Source organism: Oryx dammah, unplaced genomic scaffold (assembly GCF_014754425.2).
Source record: "Oryx dammah isolate SB20612 unplaced genomic scaffold, SCBI_Odam_1.1 HiC_scaffold_4, whole genome shotgun sequence".
Taxonomy (NCBI): domain Eukaryota; kingdom Metazoa; phylum Chordata; class Mammalia; order Artiodactyla; family Bovidae; genus Oryx; species Oryx dammah.
Window position 1 is genome coordinate 79,592,867 of NW_024070188.1, and position 17,992 is coordinate 79,610,858.

Below are 17,992 nucleotides of genomic sequence, written 5' to 3' on the forward strand. Positions count from 1 at the left end.
GTTTAAATCATCTTTGCTGGAACTTTTCATGAGGAATCTCAAACTGGACTCTTAAAATCTCTTGAGGCTAAGAAGCCAAGCCCAGAACACTATCAGACTTTGCCTGTGATCTCTATAGAGAGATACAGATAGAGAAATTTGGGTTAATTCCACTTTTCTCAAGGTCCCCAAAATATCCTGAGAGTTTTAGGGCTTCCAGGAAGTGACCTTTCTTCCTCACTTTGTAAGGCTTGGAATTCTGTAAACTAGTTTTCCAGGGGTTTTTATTGTTTCCAGAAATTCAACCTTAGTTCCTTTAAACTATCTGTATATATGTGATTTTATGCACATCATTTACAGAGAAGACATTCCAGTCAAAGTCTTAGTAATGTAATCAGTGTTTCTAATTGTGTCCTGTTACAAGTAAAACAAGTTCTTATTAAACTTATGCAAATAACTATATTACCCTGGAAATAAGAATATTCAATAATTTCTTGAATTCTAGAGGGATCAGGAAGGGGAAAAAATAAATGTTTCAATTCTGTTAACAAAATATATATGCCAAACTACTATAATTCGTAGATAGATTAAGAGAAGAGGAATCATTCTCTGCCAGGTCTTGTCCCTGTTGCTGCCTTCACCATCTACACTATGGCTTTCATAACTAGGCAATTCATGCATTCCATGTCCTCCTCCTCCACCGCCACAGCCTTGGCAAATAAAATCCTTGTCAAGCATGTGATGGTCATCAACGGTGGGCTGATGGGCTCCAGAATTGCCCAGGTTGCTGCAGCAACTGACCACACAGTAGTGCTGGTGGACCAAACAGAGGACATCCTGGCAAAATCTAGAAAGGGTATTGAGGAAACTCTTCAGAAAGTGGCCAAGAAGTTTGCAGAAAACCCCAAGAGTGCTGATAAATTTGTGGCAAAGACCCTGAGCAGCATATCGCCCAGCGTGGACGCAGCATCCGTGGTCCACAGCACAGACCTGGTGGTGGAGGCCACTGTAGAGAATCTACAGGTGATGAATGAGCTCTTCAAGAGGCTAGACAAGTTTGCTGTGGAACACACAGTCTTTGCCAGCAACACTTCTTCGTTGCAGATCACAAGCTTAGCCAACTCCACCAACAGACAGGACCAATTCACCGGGCTCCATTTCTTCAACCCAGTGCCTTTGATGAAGCTTGTGGAGGTCATTAAAACACCAATGACCAGCCAGAAGACCTTTGAATCTCTGCTAGTCCTCAGCAAAGTGCTGGGAAAGCATCCTGTTGCTTGCAACAGAATAAAATACGTAGGAATATATTTACCTAAAGAAACAAAAGACCTATATATAGAAAACTATAAAACACTGATGAAAGAATCAAAGATGACACAAATAGATGGAGAAATATACCATGTTCATGGATTGGAAGAATCAATATAGTGAAAATGAGTATACTACCCAAAGCAATCTATAGATTCAATGCAATCCCTATCAAGCTACCAATGGTATTTTTCAGAGAACTAGAACAAATAATTTCACAACTTGTATAGAAATACAGAAAACCTCTAAAAGCCAAAGCAATCTTGACGATGAAGAATGGAACTGGAGGAATCAACCTGACTGACTTCAGAATATATTACAAAGCAACAGTCATCAAGATAGTATGGTACTGGCACAAAGACAAAAATATAGATCAATGGAACAAAATAGAAAGCACAGAGATATATCCATGCACCTATGGACACCTTATCTTTGAAAAAGAAGGCAAGAATATACAATGGAGAAAAGACAATCTCTTTAACAAGTGGTGCTGGGAAAACTGGTCAACCAACTGTAAAAGAATGAAACTAGAACACTTTCTAACACCATACACAAAAATAAACTCAAAATGGATTAAAGATTAAACATAAGATCAGAAACTATAAAACTCCTAGAGGAAAACATAGGCAAGGCACTCTCTGACATAAATCACAGCAGTATCCTCTACGACCCACCTCCCAAAGTAAAGGAAATAAAAGCAAAAATAAACAAATGGGACCTAATTAAACCTAAAAGCTTTTGCCCAACGAAGGAAACTATAAGCAAGGTGAAAAGACAGCCTTCAGAATGGGAGAAAATAATAGCAAATGAAGCAACTGACAAAGAATTAATCTCAAAAAATATACAAGAAGCTCATGCAGCTCAATACAAGAAAAAGAAACGATCCAATCAAAAAATGGGCCAAAGAACTAAACAGACATTTCTCCAAAGAGGACATGCAGATGGCTAACAAACACATGAAAAGATGCTCAACATCACTCATTATCAGAGAAATGCAAATCAAAACCATAATAAGGTACCATCTCATACTGATCAGAATGGCAAAGTCTACAAACAGTAAATACTGGAGAGGGTGCAGAGAAAAGGGAACCCTCTTACACTGTTGGTGGGAATGCAACCTAGTACAGTCACTATGGAGAACAGTGTGGAGATTCCTTAAAAAATTGGAACTCAAACTGCCATACAACCAAGCAATCCCACTGCTGGGCATACACACTGAGGAAACCAGAATTGAAAGAGACATGTGTACCCCAATGTTCATTGTAGCATGGTTTACAATAGCAGGACACGTAATCAACCTAGATGTCCATTGGCAGGTGAATGGATAAGAAAGCTGTGTTACATATACACAATGGAATATTCAGTTCAGTTCAGTTCAGTTCAGTCGCTCAGTCGTGTCCGACTCTTTGAGACGCCATGAATCTCAGCACTCCAGGCCTCCCTGTCCATCACCAACTCCCGGAGTTCACTCAGACTCACGTCCATCGAGTCAGTGATACCATCCAGCCATCTCATCCTCTGTCATCCCCTTCTCCTCCTGCCCCCAATCCCTCCCAGCATCAGAGTCTTTTCCAATGAGTCAACTCTTCCCATGAGGTGGCCAAAGTACTGGAGTTTCAGCTTTAGCATCATTCCTTCCAAAGAAATCCCAGGGTTGATCTCCTTCAGAATAGACTGTTTGGATCTCCTTGCAGTCCAAGGGACTCTCAAGAGTCCTCCAACACCACAGTTCAAAAGCATCAATTCTTCGGTGCTCAGCCTTCTTCACAGTCCAACTCTCACATCCATACATGGCCACAGGAAAAACCATACCCTTGACTAGACGGACCTTAGTCGACAAAGTAATGTCTCTGCTTTTGAATATGCTATCTAGGTTGGTCATAACTTTTCTCCCAAGGAGTAAGCGTCTTTTAATTTCATGGCTGCAGTCACCATCTGCAGTGATTTTGGAGCCCATAAAAATAAAGTCTGACACTGTTTCCCCATCTATTTCCCATGAAGCGATGGGACCAGATGCCATGATCTTCGTTTTCTGAATGTTGAGCTTTAAGCCAACTTTTTCACTCTCCTCTTTCACTTTAATCAAGAGGCTTTTTAGTTCCTCTTCACTTTCTGCCCATAAGGGTGGTGTCGTCTGCATATCTGAGGTTATTGATATTTCTCCCGGCAATCTTGACTCCAGCTTGTGTTTCTTCCAGTCCAGCATTTCTCATGATGTACTCTGCATAGAAGTTAAATAAGCAGGGTGACAATATACAGCCTTGACGTACTCCTTTTCCTATTTGGAACCAGTCTGTTGTTCCATGTCCAGTTCTAACTGTTGCTTCCTGACCTGCATACAGATTACTCAACAGGCAGGTTAGGTGGTCTGGTATTCCCATCTCTTTCAGAATTTTCCTACTTTTAAGTAGGGTTCTCTGTTTTTTCAGTTCCTGGGTCCCCTGGCTGTGCTGTGGGAAGGGACTTTAGGAGTCCCTGTGGAAGGAAGCTGCTCTAAAAAAGAACTGTGGCCAGTGGTTAGCCCCATCAATATTTTAGACCATCTGGAGGATACTGATTACTGGAAAATATATATAAGAGGTTGTTTCTTGGGGAGAGGGATTTATTCAAGAGATATTTAGTTCTTACTTGACACAGTGCTAGGCTTAGGGAGAGGGCAGTAGTTGATTTAGGTATAACCAGGAAAAAAAAAAAATCAATGACCTGGAGAGGAGAGAAAAAGTTCACATATGTTTCCCTTTCTGTTGTGGATATAATTAGTGGGGAAAGGAAGTCTCATCTAAGAATTTGGTTGCTCCAAAGAACATATAAACTAAACTTTGTAGTTATGTGTTGTGATCAGGGAAAGATGGTTGCTGTCTTGGAAGGACAATTTTGGGAATATAATATCACAATATCCCTGTTTTTATAGAGCTTATAGTCCACTGGGGGAGACAAACATGTATGATACACAAATCACACACACACACACACACAGAGTTAAAGTATGGATAATTTCAAGGAAGAGGGTGTTTGCTATGACCAGTGCATTCTCTTGGCAAAACTCTATTAGTCTTTGCCCTGCTTCATTCCGTACTCCAAGGCCAAATTTGCCTATTACTCCAGGTGCTTCTTGACTTCCTACTTTCACTTTCCAGTCCCCTATAATGAAAAGGACATCTATTTGGGGTGTTAGTTCTAAAAGGTCTTGTAGGTATACACAATGGAATATTACTCAGCAATTAAAAAGAACACATTTGAATCAGTACTAATGAGGTGAATGAAACTGGAGCCTATTATACAGAGTGGAGTAAGTCAGAAAAAAAAACATCAATACAGCATATTAACACATATATATGGAATTTAGAAAGATGGTAACGATGACCCTATATGCGAGACAGCTAAAGAGACACAGATATAAAGAAGACTTTTGGACTCTGCGGGAGAAGGCGAGGGTGGGATGATTTGCGAGAATAGCATTGAAATATGTACATTACCATATGTGAAATAGATCACCAGTCCAAGTTTGATGCATGAAACAGGGCACTCAAAGCCAGTGCACTGGGACTGCCCTGAGGGAAGGGATGGGGAGGGAGGTGGGAAGAGGGGTTCAGGATGGGGGACACATGTACACCCATGGCTGATTCATGTCAGTGTATGCCAAAAACCACTACAATATTGTAAAGCAATTAGCCTCCAATTAAAATAAATAAACAAATTTTTTAAAAAAATAGAGGAGGGATCAGGTTGGGGAAAAAAATAAATGTTTCAATTCTATTAACAAAAGTATATATGCCAAACTACTATAATTCATAGATAGATTAAGAGAAAAGAGGAAAAGATTTCCTTAAACTTAGAAAGCCAAAACATTAAAGAAACAGCAATCTTTCTAACTAAAACTCATGAAAACTTACAATCATCCTTATCTGTTCAGTCAATCCATGGTTATTAATTCTTGTACTTGAATCTAGTTTTTCCTATAAGGTTCTAGAAATTATTACCCAGTTCAGCGATATGATCATAAAGTTATCAGAAATCTGTATTCTAGGATATTTAGCAGAGTCCTTTCAATAAATCTCTCTGAAAACAGTCTTCTATAAAAGCATGAAAATAAAACAATAACTGTCTACAAAAAACTTCTAAAAACACAGCAATGCTTAAACATATGATGAGAGTTTGATATAAAACTATAGTTATTTCTATAGCATACGACAGTTTAAAATAACAACTGAACAATGAGAGTATTGACCAGTTTCTATGAACTGCAATTTCTGGAGTATCTATATTAGTAACATATATCTGTACACATATAACCTGAGGTTTATCATCACTTATTTGATAATGCCTCTTTGGTATGTTAATAACTTAACATACCAAATAAACCTAATCAGTTCAATATCTGTCTTACACAAGGTAAGACACAAATCCTTTGAGATTCCTCAGGGACCCCCCCAGGAATTCTCAAAGTTAGTTTATTGTCAAAAAGATTCCATTTAGAATATAATGAAGTTGTCAAAATTGGGGAAGTTGTCAAAATGGCAAAAGGCTTTTATATTTGATTATGTAAAACCACAGGTAATTATAAAATAAGACTCAATTATTTATTTAACCAAAATGACAGTGCTGCTGCTGCTGCTGCTGCTGCTGCTGCTATGTTGCCTCAGTTGTGTCCGACTCTGTGCGACCCCATAGACAGCAGCCCACCAGACTCCCCCGTACCTGGGATTCTCCAGGCAAGAACACTGGAGTGGGTTGCCATTTCCTTCTCCAATGCATCAAGGTAAAAAGTGAAAGTGATGTCACTCAGTTGTGCCCGACTCTTAGCAAACCCATGGACTGCAGCCTATCAAGCTCCTCCATCCACAGGATTTTTCCAGGCAAGAGTACTAGAGTGGGGTGCCATTGCCTTCTCCAAAAGTGACAGTAGAAGATCTTAAAGGCAAATACAGAAGGTTATATGGTTGTTAAAAAAAAAATTTTTTTTTCTCTTAATATTGAGAAAACTCAGTTCTCGCAAGTAATCCAAGTCTTGATAAAGATGGTATGAAGCCTAGAAAAATTATTTTGGTAAGACATTCAAAATCTATGCTTTTCAAGCAGACTACTCAAAGGGTAAAGAAAAACTCTTTCAGAATCACTGTCAAGAGCAGACCAATAGTCCAAATAAACTGTTCTTTTAACACAGAGACAACCAAATTCTAATTTTGTACCAGGATATTTTTTTTTTTTGTACCAGGATATTTTTATATTAAGACTCATTCTTAAAATACTTAAACAAATCTAACCCAATCTTAGCCATCTTGATCATTCATAAAATTTCTTTTCCAAGACTCCTTTTCCATAAATCTTCTATAACCTTTTTATATTCATTCAGGTTATTGTCCTATATTTTTTCCTCCTTCTTAATCTGGAACAACCAGTCATCCTACTTAGGGCAAAATGATTTTTTACCTTAACAACAACATGCCGTTTATACCTTGGCTTATCCAAAAAATGTGTTCTACTTTTCTTATGTATTTTTCATACATAGTTACTTCCTTTCATCCTTTTTATTTCTAGAAGTTTTAATTACATGTATTGATTATAATTCTTGGCTGTCAGAAACAAAAATATGTTAAATTCCTCTAACAAAATACCAAAAGTAGATTAACTTATGTTCAGTAATTAATGCTTCAGTATTTTATTTTATTTGGAAACAATCTAGATATCCAATGAATATGCTTTATTTAACTTAATATAACTTTAATGTTTCAAGTTACCAAAAAGATTTTGGAAACTATTTTTATGTAAAGATACTATAAAACATAATTATTATTGTAAAGTTTTTAAATGAACGTTTATTTTATTTACTCTTATTTAAATTTCTTATTCTTAACAATTACATTTGGGTTACTCATAAAAATTTCATGAGACAGTAAACCACCATCATCATAAGTAATTTTTCTTGCTGACAAACTTTATAACACATAACATGAGCTTATCTGACTTTTGGGAAATCCAAGTAGAACAAAAGTTTCATGTCTGCATTATATTTAATCTTGATAACTCTGAAGACATGGCTATTTTAATTAAAGCAACACCTAAACCAGTTTTTATTTGCTAAAGATTATTCCAAATCATGAGAACTTGAAAGTCATTTGAGTTATTTTCTATAATTCAGAGGGAATACTTAATTTATACATGTTTATTTTTCCTTAAGCCGATTAAATAGAGCTCTTTTACAAATTTTGGAAACACTATCCACGGGTAGAAAAATCACAGATCTATAACATACCTATATAGACATACATAAACATAAAGACAGACTCAAATAGAGATCCTACAGATTTCATTTTAAAATTTTAGTCATGAGACAAGTACAATAATGCAAAACTCACTAGTTTATAAAAGAACATTTGGATCTGAATTATGTTTCAGGAAGATGAAAATAATTTGAAGTTTCCTGCTCAAAAGGCTTAAGCTTTCTACTAATATTTGTGGAGAAGATTTTTAACAATTTTATTCACCTAGTTTCCAGATAGCTTCCTTTTTCCTTCTGATAAAAATTACCCCCACAGAAGTTTGCATTTCAAAGAGATGGCTCTTGATTCTTAGAGAAGACCTGGTAGAACATTTACACCTCAAAGGCACAGAGAAAGGATGTAAGTTCCTCCAAAAGGACTTTTGTTTCCTAAGTCAAGACCTTTTTTACAATATCTGCAGACCTTTGAGATGAATACGGGATGTTTGGGGATTGGTAAAAAGGATAGGTGAGCTTTGAATTGCTCCTAGAGCTACAGTTCTGTTCTTCTATAGAGTTAGTCCATTTGTAAGGCAAGTACTGCTGCTGCTACTGCTGCTAAGTCGCTTCAGTCGTGTCCGACTCTATGTGACCCCAGAGACGCAGCCCACCAGGCTCCCCCATCCCTGGGATTCTCCAGGCAAGAACACTGGAGTGGGTCGCCATTTCCTTCTCCAATGCATGAAAGTGAAAAGTGAAAGTGAAGTCGCTCAGTCGTGTCCGACTCTTAGCGACCCCATGGACTGCAGCCCACCAGGCTCCTCTGTCCATGGGATTCTCCAGGCAAGAGTACTGGAGTGGGAAGGCAAGTACAGTTGTTTTTAATTCCTCAGAGAATTGAGTTGCAACCAGGATGATATCAAGGAATTGTCCCACCCATTGAACTATATTATCTTCAATTTGCTTATATATAACATAAAAGAATTCCATCTAAGATGGAAATCAAAAGATTTCTGTGTTCTAGATTTAGAGTTATGTGTCTTTGGAATGCTTCAGTAAATTGTTCCACAATGGCTTCAAAAGTAAATTCTTCTTCAATGGTTTTGTTTTGTTTTCCCCTTGTGGGCATGTAATTTCATTCTAAGTTAGGTGAAAAGGCCTTTAAAATTTTTCTATCAAACTTTGAATATCAGTTTCCAGTTTGCCCAACTTCTGCCCATAGAATTCATGTTTAAAAAATCTTTCAAATATCTTTTTACCAGGTTTTACTTGGGACAAACAGTAACTATTCCTGGCAGTATTGAACATTTTTTCTTTAAAAAAAAAAAAAAAGGTATACCTATTAAGTGACTCAAAACCAAACCAAGTAAGGCTTATCCATGGATACAAGAAGCATTACCTAAGAGGGTGCAAAAGATGCAGCCTCCCCAAGATCCAGAACCACTGCTAAAGAGAACCAAAAGGAGGCATGATTTAGCTAGTTCCCATGAGATGGGCAACAGTTCACAGGATACTAACCACAAATGGAAGAAAGTCAAGTTCTAAAGACATCAAACCATACAAAGAAGAAAAAATAGCCCTCCTTGGGAGGGAAAGAACCTATAACCAAAAGATACTCCAAAAACAAGTGTCAGGAGTCTGAATTTGAAAAGAAAAGGACAACATGAAATTTTACCTTCCTCTCTCAACCAGGCCCTATAGACAGAGATTTGAAACATCCGACTTTCATAAAAGTTCTTACCCTTCACCAGCTTCTGCCAGTTTTCCTCAGATTCCATCTGCAAGCTCCAGAGCAAGTGGGATGTCTCAGCAGGTCCCATCTTGGTCACCAGAAACTGTAGAGGAGAAAAAACATTTTTCTCTTTACCCTTTACATTGAATTCTTGGCTAAGATCCCTGTTTCTCTAGGGCATCAAGTAAATTGATAAGCTTATCTAGGTTAAAAGTCTCCTACTGTGGCTACTGTAATTAAGATTATCTTCAGTAAGTTTAATCTACTTGTTCAAACACAAGTGGAGCCACAATTTTTATACAGATAGTTAGCCAGAGTCCCAGGTGGAGGAGTCTCAGAGACTTTGTACTCATAGGAACCCATATTCTCTCTCTTTTTTTTTTTTTTGCCCCCCCTTGAAACAAAGTTTTGATTACCTGAGGCCTAACACTGGGCCAAGTACATTTTAAGTTAGATGCAGCTCAATCTTGGATGCTGTTCAGAAAAAGAAATGTGCATATAAAGTCTGAGAGCTCAAAATCTGTGGGGCTCAAGTGAAACCAAATGACTCTGTGGGACCCTCATAGGCACAAATCCTTTCTGTGTCCTCCATTTCTTATTTTCAGGGAAAAAATTTCAGCCTTCTTCCCTGAGCTCCAAAGGGCAGATTCAAAAGGCTGCTAATCAAGGAATGGAGTGAATGCAGGAACAAGGGAAGAGCAGCCAAGAAATAAAAGTGCAGCCTCGAGACAGGGTCCTGGTTTCTCTTCAAGGAATATATACAACAATATCTTTGAGTCCTTCTGTTGGAACGAAGGCCCCCATCCAGGTCAAGGATGGTGACTTCAGGCTGAATGCAAGATTCTTGGAGCACAACCCTTTTAGCTCACCTCCAACCAATGAGAAGAAAGTCACACACCTTATAGCCCTCACCCCAAATTTTGCCTGTAAAAACTTCTCCCCCCAGAAAAGGAAACCCTCTTGCACTGTTGGTGGGAATGTAAATTGATACAGCCACTATGGAAGACAATATGGAGATTCCTTTAAAAAACTAGGAATAAAACTAACATATGACCCAACAATCCCACCACTGAGCCTATACCCTGAGAAAACCATAATTGAAAAAGACACATGTACCCCAATGTTCACTGCAACTCTAGGACATGGAAGCAACCTAGATGTCCACTGATAGAAGTATAGATAAAGAAACTGTGATACATATATACAATGGAATATTACTCAGCCATGAAAAGCAATGAATTTGAGTCAGTGCTAATAAGGTGGATGAACCTAGATCCTATTATACAAAATGAAAGAGAAAAACAAATATCATATATTAAGGCATATACATGGAATCTAGAAAGATGGTACTGATGAACCTATTTGCAGTGCAATAATGGAGACGCAGACACAGAGAACAGACTTATGGACATGGGGTGGGGTGCAGGGAAGAAAGAGTGAGACAAATGGAGAGAGTAGAGTGGAAATATATACACTAACATATGTAAAAATAGAGAGCCAGTGGGAATGTGCTGTATGACTCAGGGAACTCAAACTGGGGCTCTGTAACAATCTAGAGGCAGGGTGGGATGGAGTAGGAGGTGGGAGGGAGGTTCAAGAGGAAAGAGACATATGTATACCTATTGATTCATGGCTGATTCATGTTGATATACAGCAGAAACCAACACAATATTATAAAGCAATTATCCTTCAAAAATAAATAAATAAATGATTTTTTTAAAAAACTTCTCCAAACTCACTGGGGAGTTAAGAAGTTTTGAGCACAAGCCACCCATTCTCCTTTCATGGCTCTGCAATAAACCTTTCCTTGCTCCAAACTCTAACATTTTGGTTTCTTCGGTCTCACTGCGCATCAGGCACAAACCTGTGTTCAGTAGCACAAATATCTGAAAAGGACTTACTGTGATCTTCAAGAGCAGGAAGAGAACAGTGGGCACAAAGGGCGCAGGGACTTTCTTATGCCTGCTCTATGCTTGTTGCTCCTGGAGGCCATCAGGGCTCTCCACTTACAGCACCAGAACAGTGAAAAGATGAACTAAAGCATACTAAACATTTTAAGGGTTTACTTAAGCAAAAACCTATTTAAATCAGGTGATGCCAAATGTGAAGTGCTTAGGAATATTCCATCAATAAGAGCAAGGGTATAGCCTTACAGAGAAAGAGCAGAAGCAAAGCCATGAAATTACTTGATGAGACAATGGTTAAGCATTTGCCTCATTTGGAAAAAGGTTAGTTGGTTGTTTGTAACTGGTAGTTCTTAGGTGTTGATTTCTTAACCTTGAGGCATTTATAGGCTTAGGTTTTGGTTTGCTTATGTAGGCTGCTAAGGCATTGAGACCAACTCAGCTTAATGGCTTTCTTGTTTAATTAAGCTAACAATATATTCTACTTACAAGTTCTTTATCAGATATGTGGTTTGCAAATATTTTCTTCCAGTCTGTGACTTTTATTTTCCTACTGTTATGAAGGAGTCAAAGTTTTTTATTTTGGTAAAATTCAGTGTTTTAATGGATCGTGCTTTTAGTGATATATCTCAGCAATCTTCAACTAACCCCAAGATCATAAAGACTTCCTCCTATGTTTTCTTATAGAAGTTTTATAGTTTTAGGTTTCTATTGGTATGACTTCAAGTTCATTAATCTTAGTTTCTTATTATCACTGCCATGTCAAACTATTATATGTGTAATGTCAGGGTAAAATAACAATAGATTCAGGAATGCAAGGAATCAGAAGTTTTACTTCCCATGCATCTGTGTTTAAGATGCTATCATAGGACATGGAATCCTGGGGAAAGGAGCCAACACAGAGTAAAAATAACAAAAAGGCCTAGATTAAACCTGTTCAAAAGACCTAGCCTAGATCAGAGCAAGAAGAAAGAAGGAGAAGGAAGGTTTTCAGAAGAAAGGGGGAATAAGGGAGTAGAAGGATACGAAAAGATTATTGGACATGCTCGATTATTTGAAAAATATTATAGTTATACGTTGGATAAGTTTTTATATCAAAGGAAAAAAGTTTATAGAGAACATTAAAAAAGAAAATTTAAAAACTGAGCAATAATTAACTGCACAAAAAAGCAAAATTTTGTACAAGAAAGGAAGTCTAATAATACTGTGACATATATTTGACAATGAAAAATATTTACTTACTTGTAATAATATACAAACTGTCAGGTAATTAACCAAAAAATGTACTATAGCTCAATTTGGAGAATGGGTAAGTTGGGAAAGGAATTCTAGGGAGGTAAATCCTCAAATATCACCAGAGAACATTAAGAAATAGTGTCTAAAATTTTAAAAACCAACAATATAAGTGTACTTCTTAGAAATACAGATGTAAATGCCCGAAGTTAATAGCCAGAAGTATTTGAACTGATTGCTCCCGGGCTATGGGATGGCAGGGAGGAGGTTTCTGTGGAAGGCTGGAGCTAAGGAACTCTCTCAGAGAGTGAAGAAAGAAAACCAAAGACTGGAAGGTGCTTTATTTTTTCAATGATGTACATATATTACTTTGTTTTCAAAAATTCATTTTTTAAAAGAGTAGTTAATTCAAGCATTTACTTTTCAACTGCCTGCCACTGAGTCTTATAAAAGAGCCTTTGGCTAAAGGAAATCAACAGGGCAATATGGCCACCCAGGGTGAAGCCACTTCCACAGTGTTCGCCTCTTCCTTCAACTTATGGGAACATCTCATCTTCCATTTCCTCTTCTGGCCCTCTTTGACTTCTGTTCCCATCTCTGCAATCTTCCCCACCCTAAAGGAGTCCCTGAGAGGCCACTCGGCTCTAAAATTGGAACAAATCACTGCCTTCAAAGGGCAAGTTATAGTTTTGACAGGGTGAACTGCTCGAGTGCAGGGTGTGGAAGTTGTGGATTATACTCAAAATGCAGCCAGTTTATTGAAAGTGGTGACATCTCACTAGATGCAGTTCTCTTAGGGTTGCTGGGTGATGGGAACTTCACTATGGTCTTGTCTGGCTACTCTGTTCGAGGTGGGGGGGTGGGGCGCGGGGGGTGGGGGAGGAGGTGGTTGGGAAAAACAGCCCAGTTCAGACAATGCAGCAGCTGCCTTGACTAAGAATAGAATCCCATGTTTGATTTGAATTAGCCATTTGAAACAAGAGCAAAACAGCTCTGAAAGTACTACCATCTGTTTTCCTTTAAGGCTGGGTCATAAATAACAAGATGAAAATATATTTCCTGTTCTGGATTTGTGACCTGAACTGCCTTCTGCTGCGTTGTCACTGACCACTTCTGCTATCCACGCATATGACATTCAACAGGCAGCTGTTGGCTGTTGGCTGTAAGATGGTTAGAATTTGTTGGTTTGTTTTTCAGTGTCTATATATGAAGACCTCCTTTATTTCACCCCTCACTTTGTAAATAAGGAAATATAAATAAATTATCCTCTGTATATTTTTTAAAAAGCAATTCATACCGAATAGCCATGTGACCATACTGCTGCTATTGCCAAGCACAACACTTTTGCTGAAGATTCCTGCCTGGTGGAAGGGTATCTTCCAGGTCAAGGTCAAAGTGAACCAGAAAGTAAGGAAGAAGACAGGGAACTCTTTCTGCATCTAGAACTCACTAGCATCGACCTGCCAATCCCAGTAATATGAGGATGCAGAGAATAGAGAAACATCAAGACAGAGAGAAAAAGAGGATTAAAAAAAAACAAAAAACAAGAATATTTCTTCTTTCCACGGAGATCATCACACAGTACTTGCATCCTTCTTAGCTGGGATTTCCAGTAATTATAAATTGTGATCTACTAGCTCTTTCTCCAGTTATCTTTTTAATTTTTATACACACCCACACACACACAAAAACCCACCTCTTGATTTTGTTTCTTTGATAATTCAAAGGAAAAGGCCATGAAGGCTGGCAGGCCATCCCATTTATGTGCTCAGCCTGGTGAGTTGCCAATATATTCTGGGAGGCATTTCAAATGACAGACACGCAAACATGAAATGTACCATAAAGGGCTGTGGTTTCTGCAAGTTTTAAATCGGCCAGCTGTGAAAGAAACTGTACCTAACAGTAAATATCTCCACATGTTTAAATGTCCTTTTTAAATGATTTCAAAGCAAAAGACTTTTTAGAAGACTTAGAGCAACAGAAATATTAGAGGGCACATCCCTGAGCTAACGAAGGCACTGAATTGGAGACCTGGTATAAATGCTGGGTGCCCTTGATGAAGCCAGACATTTGGCAGTGATGCATCCAAGCACAGCAGTCATCACACCCTCGTCAGCTGAGACTTCATAACAGAAAGACAAGGTTGGGAAACCCGGTCATCTGATGCTTAGACTAACCCCAAACCTTCTGATGGCTTTCCTGCTGCAGATGTGGCCCATCCAGACCATTCTGGACCATGCTGTCAGACTGAAAAGTGAAAGTGAAGTCATTCAGTAGTGTCCGACTCTTTGCCACCCCGTGGACTGTAGCCCACCAGTCTCCTCCGTCCGTGGGATTCTCCAGGCAAGAATACTGGAGTGGGTTGCCATTTCCTTCTCCAGAAGATCTTCCCAACCCAGGAATCGAACCCAGGTTTCCCTCATTGCAGACAGATGCTTTACCATCTGAGCCACCAGGGAACACTCTTGAAAAAAGAAAACTGCTGAAAACAAAACAACAACCCTTATCAACAACAACAAAACCTTCCCCTTATCCACTGTTTTGGCCCACAAGTCCCAAGTCTACCCTTTCAGTCTGATCTTCCGTGGGGCACCCTGCCCCAGCCACTACTCCCGTACCCTTGCCCCATCTCCCTCCAGAAAGCTGCCAGTCCATCCTCCAGACAGGGTCCCACCACACTTTTCCCAGAGTCTGCTCCACCACCCAGCCTGTGAGAACTCCATGACAGAACAAAGAGATAAAAATGCTTGAGAAACACAGCACGTTGAGTTCCTTATGGAGAGTTATTGTGTGTTCATCATAAAAAGACCCTGAGAAACAGCGCTGTGAAGAAAGTCATTTAACCTTTCTAGCCAGTGATTCAGAGAAGGCAATGGCACCCCACTCCAGTACTCTTGCCTGGAAAATCCCACAGATGGAGGAGCCTGGTAGGCTGCAGTCCATGGGGTCACTAAGAATCGGACATGACTGAGCAACTTCCCTTTCACTTTTCACTTTCATGCACTGGAGAAGGAAATGGCAACCCACTCCAGTGTTCTTGCCTGTAGAATCCCGGGGATGGGGGAGCCTGGTGGGCTTCCATCTATGGGGTCGCACAGAGTCGGACACAACTGAAGTGACTTAGCAGCAGCAGCAGCAGCCAGTGATTCCTAAATGTCTTTGCCTGTAGGACCATTTTGTGTATGTTAGTTGCTCAGTCATGTCCGACTCTTTACAATCCCATGGACTATATACCGCCAGCCTCCTCTGTTCATGGAATTTTCCAGGCAAGCATATTGGAGTGGGTAGCCATTCTCTCCTCCAGCGGATCTTCCCGACCCAGGGATCAAACCTGGGTCTCCTGCATTGCAAGCAGATGCTTTATCATCTGAGCCACCAGAGAAGCCCCAGGATCATTTTACTCCTAACAAAAGAGGGATTATTTTAGAAACCACTCAGGAAAACATGAACTCAAACTCCATTTCTTTCAGAAAATAACTTCTGAATACTCCATCCCATTGCCCTCACCCCTCTGAACCTAGTAAAATTGTTTGCATCTCTAGTTTCATATATTTGTAATGGCTGGTTATGTATGGATATCAAAATAATATTAATCATAACCATAATAGATACCATTTAAGAAGAACCCTTTACTTTCCAGCTATCATACCAGGTACTTTGCAGATATAACCTTAGTTTATTCAGCTCTAACAACCCTGGAGGTAGGTGCCACTATCCCCATTTTACCAATAAGGAAACCAAAGCTCAGAAACTTCAAAGTCTGGGTCACACAACTAGCAAGCCAGTTCTGGGTCTTTGTGTAATCCATACACCAAGCTCTCTTCCAGCATTCTATGCATTCAACTGGATGGGTCATCCTTAAAAATCAGAGACTGCCTTGCTTTTCTGAGTATCAGGCATTTGGTAACTCCTCAACATACATGTCCATTAATAAGATCCGCAATGAAACAGACTATACAGATTTATGAGCTTTGTAGATTCAATGTATATTACACTATTTCCTCTACTGCTCTTTTGAAAAAATCTTTTAAATGTTTATTGAAGAAAATCCTGTATCTCCTAAGATAAATTCTTATTCTGGAATGAACTACCTAATTCTTAAAGATGTTTGAAGCCATTACAACTTACTGGCATTCTTAGTAAGGGATAGACATCTTATAAAAAAAAAACAAACAACTTTGAGCATCCTGCCATAGGCCGGTACCCCATAATGGGGCATGCTCAGGATACTCAGTATAGACTAGGAGATGATGACTGCTAGCCTCCTTCCTCTCTGATAAGGAGTAGAATCATAATTGGGTTAAATGCCTCAGTTATGGAGTTGGAGTCCTGGGTGGCACAGAATGGTGACCAAAAGCCAGATACCAGCATCAGACTGCCTGGGTGGAAATCCTAGCTCTTATACACTGTGACTTTGCACAAGTTACTACACTTCTTTCTTGGCTTTCCCCACAGGTAACATGGGCAGAGCAATGGTGTGAGTAGTAAATAAGGTAATATGTGCCAGGTACTCCCAAAGAATGTTTGGCATGCAGGAAACAACAGTGGTTGGATATTTTTACTCTATTTATGAGCTAACAGGAGCTCTCAGTTGATCAATCCCATAACTATCTTTACAAAAAAAAACAAACAATAATGAGCTAAATAATATTGAATATTTCTACATGTCAGATACATTCTAAGTGCTTGCTATCAATAGATATCCTCTCATTCAGTCCTCTTCACAACCTCTAGGTAATCATTATTTTCGTTTTCATTCTACAGATGGGAACTGAAGGCCAGTGATTAAATAACTTGCCCAAGGCCATTTCATAAGTGATGGTGCTGGACTGAAACCAAGCTCTGACTGGGTGCAAAGCCCACACTGCTCATCACCATTGTGTATGCCAACATATACGTATACATACAAGGTCATCAGTTATAACAAAGCTATTGTGATGGTGCCTTTGGTCGTGCCCTTCTCTGGGCTGCTAAGCTCACCTTGTATTGTCCCCACCAATCCAGAATCTACTCCTCAATGAGTGAGACTCCTCCTGAGCACCTTCCTGGACACCTGACTCATGTCTGAGCCACATTTAGCATCCCTGGACTCAAACACCCCATCAAGCTCTTTACTGGTTTCATGTCTCTCCAATTCCATGTTGCAACCAAGAGGGAAAAATATCAATACATTTCATATTGCTATGTCACACAATCCTCAATAAATATTCATGGACTGATGAGCTCATTACTTAATATATTGAGTTTTAGCTTCCATTTGGGTTTAAGACATTGTCAGTGACAATATTTAGGAGAAATAGTCTTCCTTATCATTTTTGGAAAGGCCAGTATAATAAGACCAAGTTGTTATATTTGTGGTTCATCTCCACCACGAGTATAACACCACCATAGTCCTTTCTCTACATTAAATCTTCCTGCCTGTTTTGTTAGGAGGTGTTATATTAAGAGCCATGTGTCCTTCATATTCACTTTTTGTCCAGTTTAGTTTCATTTCAGCATATAAACTACATCTTATATCGTTGGTAAAAGAAAAAGAACAAAGTTATAGCAGTGTTATTTTTAAAGATAAAGAAAAAATGAGGATTTAAGGATAGGACTTCAAAGTTAATTTACCAAAATCCAACTACATCCTTGACC

General features: G+C 39.0%; 1 protein-coding gene across 1 annotated transcript in view; it reads left to right on the forward strand.

Moving 5' to 3' along the window:
* The first annotated feature begins 630 nt into the window (after positions 1 to 630).
* Positions 631 to 17,992, forward strand: part of LOC120862679 (hydroxyacyl-coenzyme A dehydrogenase, mitochondrial-like) — a 52,819-nt gene continuing 35,457 nt past the window's right edge. Inside the window, exon 1 of the mRNA XM_040238755.1 lies at positions 631 to 1,275. Coding sequence (XP_040094689.1) covers positions 631 to 1,275 — 645 coding nt within the window. The remainder of the gene's footprint in view (positions 1,276 to 17,992) is intronic.